The 9304-nt window shown below is 35.7% G+C and overlaps 1 protein-coding gene across 2 annotated transcripts in view; it reads right to left on the bottom strand.

Annotated features, from left to right (window-relative positions):
* Nucleotides 534-9304, bottom strand: part of LOC107622654 (SCY1-like protein 2) — an 11116-nt gene continuing 2345 nt past the window's right edge. For both annotated transcript variants that reach the window (XM_016324634.2, XM_016324633.2), the window contains exons 2-14: nucleotides 8991-9095; nucleotides 8540-8650; nucleotides 7720-7902; nucleotides 6685-6811; nucleotides 5665-5726; nucleotides 5495-5581; nucleotides 5167-5253; nucleotides 4160-4273; nucleotides 3934-4062; nucleotides 3102-3164; nucleotides 2152-2313; nucleotides 1917-2035; nucleotides 534-1801 (exon numbers count right to left, since the gene is read on the bottom strand). In XM_016324634.2, coding sequence (XP_016180120.1) covers nucleotides 880-1801; nucleotides 1917-2035; nucleotides 2152-2313; nucleotides 3102-3164; nucleotides 3934-4062; nucleotides 4160-4273; nucleotides 5167-5253; nucleotides 5495-5581; nucleotides 5665-5726; nucleotides 6685-6811; nucleotides 7720-7902; nucleotides 8540-8650; nucleotides 8991-9095 — 2271 coding nt within the window. In that variant the 3' untranslated portion in view covers nucleotides 534-879. The remainder of the gene's footprint in view (nucleotides 1802-1916; nucleotides 2036-2151; nucleotides 2314-3101; nucleotides 3165-3933; nucleotides 4063-4159; nucleotides 4274-5166; nucleotides 5254-5494; nucleotides 5582-5664; nucleotides 5727-6684; nucleotides 6812-7719; nucleotides 7903-8539; nucleotides 8651-8990; nucleotides 9096-9304) is intronic.

Raw genomic sequence — 9304 nt, 5'->3', positions numbered from 1 at the left:
CCCCAATCTACAAAAAACCTACTTAAACCTTTGCTAATTTAAGCATCGGAGTCCCCTTACAAGTACCACCTTCCACCTCCTCACAAGTACCACCTCCCACCTTCTCACGAGGAACTCGGACGGCAGCACCTCAACACCAGTGAAAGTCGGACGCTGTCTTACAAAGAGTATGGATATGAACCTCACATTCAGACCCAAAAGCAACCCCGTTTCAGATAACCCTCAGAACAGAAAGTCTCAGTATTATAGTTGATGTAAAGTGTATAAAAACTAAGAGAGAAAGACTAAATTATATTTTAATATCTTATTTAATTTAAAATAAATATAGAGATTGAATTAATAAAATTACTTAAATACTCTTGTGGTCATGGATAGAAATCAATAATTATAAGAAAAATATATTTATACCACTTCTTGTCTGTAAAGATAAAACAGAACTTTGACGCCATTTTTTTCACTTCACAGTCCCTTCAACCCGCAAACAGTTTCCATTATGCCTAATGCCGATCTATCCCTATTGAAATACGGATCAATATTGTTTAAGGAAAAACTGACTGCTTTTTATTGTTCTCAACACAGTCTAAGTAACCAGGACTTCTCTGAATACACTTTGCCTGATGACCTTAGAATGAAGTATGATATATAAGAACAAAAAAATATTTAAAAAAAAATATTAATCCAAATTTTTAAACGGTCACTTTAACTAAGCAACATACAACGAAACCTTTACAAAGTGTTGTCATTCCTAAGCACGTGGCATGATTTTCTGCAATCTTTCCCTTCACGATATCTCAGAGCATTCAGCATAAGGACATGACATAATAATACAATCTCAGCAGCAACTCACAACCCTGATACGACGACAATAATAGAAGCAAGCTACCCCAACAAATCCATAAGAGGTGGCTGCTCAGAATGTGACCTGGTCTGAGAGGGCCTACTGGTTGAAGCAGGCCCCCTTCCACGGCCTCTTCCTCTACCCACTGTGGTTGAAGGGGGTGGTGCAAGTCTAAGTGCACTTTGCTCATTCTTGTTGGAAGCAAAGATTGATCCTAGATCCGTTGACTTGTTATATGAAACAGTTGATGCAGGCAACTGTTGACTCTGTTTTTGGAACCCAATAGAATTCTGAGGTTCAAAACCACCATTCAGGCTACCAGTGGATGAAATACTGTTCCCGATGTTCAAACTGACAGGGCCTGCAGAACTTCGGGAATTAAGTGGCTGATTGTTGCTCATTTGGAGACCCACATTGCTTGAAGTGCTTGTCATCTTATTCATTGGGGTTCCAAAAGTACCATTGTTGGAAATTCCAGATCCACCTGTTGAGCCACTAGGACGTGGAGGCCAATTAGCAAAAGGATCAATATCTTCAAGGCTATTAGATGTGGATGAGGTTCCTCCTGCAACTGCACCCCTTTCAGCATCACCATTTTGATGGGCAATGTCAAAAGATGAACGAGGTGGCCACTCTATATCTACTGAAGGGCACGAATTGATAGCCTGTTGATTAGAAACAGCAGATGATGGCAAATTATTTTGTGAAGATGTTAAATGGCCAATAGGGTTGCTGAGCACAGATTGAGTAGATGCATTAACAGAATTCTGGACAGCTGCGGTGGTTCCCTTTGCTGTGGAACCCCAATCTTCATCCCAACGGGAGCTACTTTTGGTTGAAGAAGCCACAGTGCTGCTACTCATCCTTGGTGCTTCACTTTGAAGTCCATTAACCATAGGAGATGCTTTTACCTCTGGGATACCAGAACCAGTCACAGCTACTCCACGCTTCTCTTCAATCTTCCTGTATGATGATGAAAACAAATTCAGAAAGAAATTGTCAATGGAATATCATGAGAGAGAGAGAGACAGACAGAGACAGAGCAACTAATAGAAAGTGTGTATGAAAACACAATTACTGGAGCATATCCTTCACAAAGAGCATATATTTGGCAAACTGCTGGATGTTCAGTTGTTGTGCAGTCAAGAGGGGCACAATTAATGGAAGAACATGTTCCGCAACAAATTCTACACCAAACTGAACAAAACAAATCAAACAAAATTTAGCTGCAACCCCATATGTCATCAAATGTAGCAGGAATCAGTATGCTAAAACATATACAATTCATATATCAGGCCACTAATTAATATTACCCGCTTAAAAATAGAATTTGCAACCCCAAGGGTACACATAAGGGTTGGAGGAGAATGGTCAACAGCAGTACACCGCTGAATAGTTTGCAAGACATCCAAGACAGCAGGTTTATCAAGTCGGCTAACCATTTCTCCTAGGCAAAGGAAAGCATTCACTCTAACCTGCCATAACAGAAATACTAACAGATTACAGGTTTAATAAAGGGTGAAACAGACATCAGACATACAACAAATATAGTATATATAAGCATAAATATACAAGAGAATAGGATCACTAATGGGGAAAAAATTTCCTTATGAAATATTAAAAACACCGGAGAGAAGGGGAAAAAACCAAAACAAAACAAACAAACAAAAGAATAAGTATAATAGGTGAGAGAAGACATTAAATTTCAAAACTGCATATAACCACAATTTGAGTAGGTAACTACCATGGTAAAAAGTGATAACCTCCTTATTATTTAGCAAAATCAAGATTACAGTACTAAGGCTGCGTTTGTTTACAGGAATGGGACACTGAGACATAAAATCGTGTTTAACAGATGAGATATGAACAAAGACATTGTGTCCAGAGGCAATGAATTAGTATATATATTTTGTGTCCATCCTAATAGAAAAAACATAAAGACGCTAACAAGGGACACAACTTATTTTTCATTTTTTCTTTCATTATTCTTGTTAATTTTTCATAATTATATTTTTTATTATTATATTTTTCTTCTCAAATTTTTTAAATGAAATAAAATGAGAATAAATTGGATTTTCATAATTTGTTCTAGTTTATCACCAAACAGAATACAAGAACACTAAATTTGTGTCTTGCCCTTTGTGTCTTGTTCTCAGTGTCTTATCTTATCCTGTTCTCAGAAACAAACGCAACCTAAAAGACACCAAAATAACCATGTCAACTTTAGGAATTTTAACTTTAAAAAAAGAAAAGCCTAACATACCGCTGCAATTGTTGTTCTAAGTGCTAACCCATGAACACGGGGCAAAATCACTTGTTGCACTAGCTGAAAGAGAAAAGAATATCAGATACATAACAAGTGTTGCTGCTTTAATACAGAATAATATTTATCTAATTTTTTGTCACGGAAAGCAACAAAGAGCCAAACCAAAGGTTATCCACTGATTAGAGACTCATTTTACTAACCAAATGTCTTTCCACATGTTTCCGATTGCTACAAATGTGTCACAACTAGCAAACAATAATAATGTAAATATACTCATAAAAAGAAATAACTAAAATATAGCGTCAAAGCTAATTGTATAATGTAGTGTTAATTGTTTCATGAGAAGGCTATACAGTATAATGTAGTGTCAACAGTTCTCTCTCAATGTTAGTGGAAGGGTATACATGGGCAAAAGTAACTGCTACTAGAGGTTATTTATTCTATGTTTTAGCACCTTCATTAGTAATAGAGAAGTTATCTCGCAATGTTTGTGTGTGTGTGTGTGCGCACGCCCCATACTTCCACCATACTGACCATAGGTCACAATGCCAGTCACCATAACAGTAACACCATGATAATTTTTGGCAATTCTCCACAAACCACCATCCTACCATTCTTTCAGACCCATCGAGGGACATGCAAGATGCAGGCTAGAACTTTTGAAGTTTCAATTACCAAAATCAAGAGTTTTTAATCTATTGAAGAAAATATTTTCATGGCACACAATAATCAACTTTATAAAACAGCTTCAAATGATATAGAGAAAATATCTGGCTATTTTAAAATTTCTCAACAATAAGAAAAACTCCTACAGGAATACAGCACTCACCTGGGCATCAAGTTGCTTGGAAAGAGATCCAGATTTTTTCAGGACCTCCTCTTGTAAACGAGCATCGGTATCATCATAGGCCCGAATAATCATTGGAAGAACATGTGAAATTAAATGCTCTTGACTAGCCTAAATGAAAAATGTATTAAGCAATGGTCAAACAGAATATATAAAGCCAGGATCCCTAAGTCATTACAATAAATAAAAAGAATTTACAGATAACTACCTTGTTTATTATAAGCTCGGAATGCTTCACCAAGAGTAACAATGTCTCACCAGAAGCACTACTCAGGACAGGTACAAGGGCTGGAAGTGTTGAGTTCTCAAAATCATTCTTGTCCTAAACAAAAACTTAAAATATCAACTAGTTTCCTTTCTATCTTGATGAATCTATTCACTGTCATTTTTTTTTTTTTTTACAAAAAATCCCTTAAAATATCCACATCACTGTGTACTAATGCTTAGACAAATATGTATTTATAATCTATTCAAGCAGATCAGAGATTTCATTATTACAACTATTACGGCAAGCAAGGGAATCATAAACTTCTATATTACGACAGCAAGAATTAGAAAAGGATCTCACTTAAAATATATAGAAGAGCAAGAGAGAAGGGTACAAAATTACAAACAATTCACTAGTCAAGGCTAGCTACATGGATCAAACCATGTCATTAGGCTCTATCAAAAACACAATTTTTGGAAACTGCTTAGGGTGGGGTCTTTTTTTTTTTTTTTGAATTTTCAACACAAGTTTGCAGTCTTCCTGCCTTCTAATCCACCTATCTTTTTTATCCACTTTTATCATTTCAGTCTCCATTGTTAATATTACAAACCACTTAAGACAAATTTCTATCATCTCTCAAATAGATGAACTCCAACCATATCCTGAATGTCAAGATATAAAGTAAAGCCCTTTAAATTTGCACAAAGAAGTCAAGTATGGAGCATTGTAAATGTTACAATTGTGGTTGAAATGAGATCCAGAAGAACCAAGAAGAACAATGGATGGGCTAGTGGAGCTACAGCGATGTCAAAGCTAACAGGTATACACAATGTTGACATTGATAGGCAATTGACAAGAAAAACAACAGAAGATAAAATAAAATAAAATAATAATTGCAGCCAATATCAGCACTTCAGAAGTATGACTAATTTTCTACATTCACCACCATGATAAGGAGTGTTTTAGGCAACTCTAACTAAGCAATGAAAGAAAAAGTGAGAACTAACCTGAGACTCTGCAATGGTCAGAACCATTGGTAGAATCATTGGCTGTATCACAACATTCCGAAGTTCAGCACAAAGTGGCGGAAGGACCTGCATGGAATTTTAGGTGTCTAAATTTTATTTGACACAACAATAAAAGACTAATAAATAAAATTGAGGGAAAAGGCAATTGTACAAATAAGCAAGTTTTGAAGTTAAAAATTCTTTCAGCTATTCAAAACACACCCTCTGAAATCAAACTTATGTACAGGGAAAAAGGGAATTGACATAAAACTGACTGCCAGATGAAAACAAAACCCAATTACCTAACATAACAAAGCAAACATCATACCTTGTAACGCAATACACGGGAATCAAAATCTTTCCACATGTCTGACAATGCTTTTAAGAACTCTGACTTCTGCATGTTATCTCTTTCCTGAAGGAAGATAAGCACATTATTGGGATTTTTCAACTGACTGGCATGCCATGATGCTAACAAGCGGAACTAAAAACCCTTACAAGCATGTGATCGAGAAACCGCAAAGCACGCAATCTGGTGTCAGTCCGAAAAAATGGAGAGCCTGCAACATGAGGAGCACATATCCTGTCAATACAACCAAAACCAAAACCAAAACCAAACTACCAGAAAGAAATCTTTTTATAGAGGAGAATAATCGGGAGAAGATAAGATATCCCAAAAGAAGAATGAAAAAGGAAAGACAGAAGTCAACAAGATTGATCCATTAAACAAGGCAGGGCAATTGCACTGCATAACTACTAAAGAAAAACTCTAAAAGGCCATTTGTGGCATGTCATCAAGGTTGTCAGGAGCGACTAGCGAGCTCCTATGAATAGCAGGAAGTACAGGGGTAGGAACATAGCATGGAATGGAAGTTCCTACCAGAATGTACAGTAATATCCATATACGCACATGCAAATATGAACACAAAAAAAGCAAATTAGTCAGAATTAACATAATTATACTTCCATTATTAAAAACGGATAATATCGCAGCTCACAAATTAGAATTCAAATGTCAGATAGTTAAAAAATTAAAGACAAAGAATATCCCCTTAATGTAGCTCAGACAAATAAAATAAAAATGAGTGAATGGAAATCACTGCTCCATTTTTCTTCCTATCTTAACCTTTTGTTCTTTGAGGATGTCTGGTCTTCCACGCCTATCAATACTATTTCTTCTTTAATTATTGAAAACAAAAACATAAAAAACTGACTAAAGTTATTGGCCGATCCTCACTAGAAATGTCAAAAACCCAATAATCCACAATTATAATAACAATAAATCTTAAAGAAATAACAATAACATTATGAAGGAGCTAAGATTAAGAAGCTCTAAAATTGATATGAGGGGCATAAATAATAATTATGATGATGATGACGATAGTGAACACTAACACCCATTGAAAATTCAAGTGCAAGGAACTCCCCCAAGAAAATCCTTTCAAGGTTTTGCGATGTCTCTCTTATTTTTCATTCAAAGAATGGATAAAATGTTTTGATTCCCCAAGCCAGCTTTACCTGTAAAATCCATTGCTGTTGGCCTCGAAGACTCATTTGGAGAAAGCATCCTTTGCAGGTCATGAACCAGTTCTGATGGGATAGACGAGAAAGCATCACTGGATAAGTAAGTCAAAGTGTTTGTGTACTGCATAAGTAAAACACCAAAGTTTCTTATTATTTTCTAGCAAGCAAAATAATATAAGAGTGCATTAAGCTAAGCATCCTTCAATCCCTTAACCACCTAAGAATAACTTCAGACACTAATCTGTGCTAAGAACACAATTCACAATAATAGATGTCAACTAGAATATATGATACCAGCACTTACGCTGCGAGCTTATTACACTACATGTAACAATCTAATTCTGAGTAACAGGAGCTTGAAAAATCCATCAATGGAAAAGGGAAAGATGGAACAAAGTTATATTGCTTTAGTTTTCTTTTCTAGATATCAAGCCCCTGGTTTCAGATACAACTCTATTAGTCACCTAAATGCTTCCGTCAGTTCAAACTCCAAGAAATTCCAACGCTAATATCAACATATGCACTATGCTCAGGATTATTATTCCAATAAATGATTACATTAAGTTCAGGATTCTTCCGAAAGCCCTTTTTCATTGTAACATGCGAAAAAACCAAATAAATTGTAATTTAATCATGAAGAAATATCAATTCAGACTGTCAGTGCTCTAACCCAGAATCTATTCCCAACAGTTGTTACATCATTTTGGAGACTAGAATTTCATCCAAACAAAATAGAGAAGTATAATTTTGTTGTCAAACAACCACATCAACATCAAATTTACAGCACGGGTCCTTGATGAAAAGGCAGTTGGATAGATGCCAGGCCACTCCAGCCAACTAATACATTTAAAAAATAAAATAAAATTCTAAAAAAAAAAACTGACAATGTCAATATATTTTTAACCAGCAAACAAGTACACAAGTTTTAGACCCTCTCCTTTGATTTACTTCAAACAATTTCTGAGACAAACTAAAGCAACGGATAAGCATAAGTCTAAGAGAATGGTAGATAAAAAGATTAATGAATACCATCTTCACATTGTTGTGGCAGTCAAACAAAGATTTGCGAGCAATTAAATGGTAGGCAACACATCCAAAACTGAAAATATCAGAAGACCAGCCTGCAGAAGGCACAGTGCTCCTCACCAACTCAGGAGCCGTGTAATTAAGTGATGGCTGAAGTGGTAAAACAGAGTCTTCAACATCATATTCCTGTAAGCAGTCATAGTGCAATAAGATACAGGTCATTTAACCCAAATTACTAAGCTCTCAAGTACAGATGTGATACAATAGTATAAATTCTTGTTAAACAACTGAAAATGATAGCTTTTTTGGCATTTTGAAAATCATAGTACAGACGCTAGATAATAAAACATCATCAAGAAGCATATCTGTCACTTATTCAGACGGATACACAATTATGTGAGAAATACAATCAACACAGGTAAAAAGTAAAAAACAATAATAAAAGAAAGAACATCACAAGACGAAAGTGTATAATGTTACTAGAATTTTATAGATAAAGCAGAGATGTATAGATAGCAGAGATGTATAGATATGTAGTGGATCAGAGGAAGGGGGAAAAGCCGAAAAGGAAAGGAAAGAACTCCATATGAAGATTAAAACAAACACCATATGCAAAAGAGTTGCTCTATGAAAGCAATAAAATTGGCAATATTAAACTGAAACAAATCAAACAAATACAAACCAATTGGAAGCAAAAAAAAGAAAGCTGCTTACAGGAGCAAACCACAACGAAACCAACATATGCACTAATCAATTAATTAAAAGAAATAGGCAACATATGCATCTAAATCTTAATGTCAGTATTAGGGTATATTCCACTCACAGCATAATGGAAGGCATGCAGATTAGCCGAGTCACCATGTGTCTGAGAAGCTGAAATTGCAAAACCAAATCCACTGAGTTTCCATGCTCCACTCAAAGTAATAAGAATATTCTGCGAAGTATATCTTTTTATGATCAATAAACAAATATAGACAATAAACCTCAAGATCGAGGAACACATAATGACACTAGTGAAACAAAAGTCAACTGGCAAAGTAGAAAAGATGCATATCAACCGCGATGGGTGCAGCATGATGCATCGGCAAACATCCCAATGAGAGAAAAGCAGAAAACTAAGATTAAATGATATTAGCAGTTACTTAGATGCCACTCACTGGTATTATTTATTCGCAGCAGCCCACAAAACAGAAGATGGGGAAGGAAATAACTCCTTCAAACTAACATAAAAAGGATCACTAAAAGATGAAAACCACCAAAAAGAAAATTATTACCTCAGGTGATATAGCTCGATGAACGAGATGAGCATGGTTGTGGAGAAAGTCCAACGTTTCTGCCATCTGAAGTAAACCATGCTTCACCTCCAACAGTGACATTTCCTGCAAAGCAAAAGCTTTCTCATAAAAAACTAGCAAATTCAAACATTATATCACATAACACATTGAACATGAAGACATAATCAGCAATTAACATCTAGGTGTTTACATTAACATAATGTTTTGGGCAAAGCCCACCAGGTTAGTTCACTATCACCAAGAACCCAACTAATCTAGCTCAACACGTGGCAGTCCCCAAGAAGGCTTTCGGG

Source organism: Arachis ipaensis, chromosome B10 (assembly GCF_000816755.2).
Source record: "Arachis ipaensis cultivar K30076 chromosome B10, Araip1.1, whole genome shotgun sequence".
Classification (NCBI taxonomy): Eukaryota; Viridiplantae; Streptophyta; class Magnoliopsida; order Fabales; family Fabaceae; genus Arachis; species Arachis ipaensis.
This window is presented reverse-complemented; position numbering and strand designations above follow the sequence as displayed.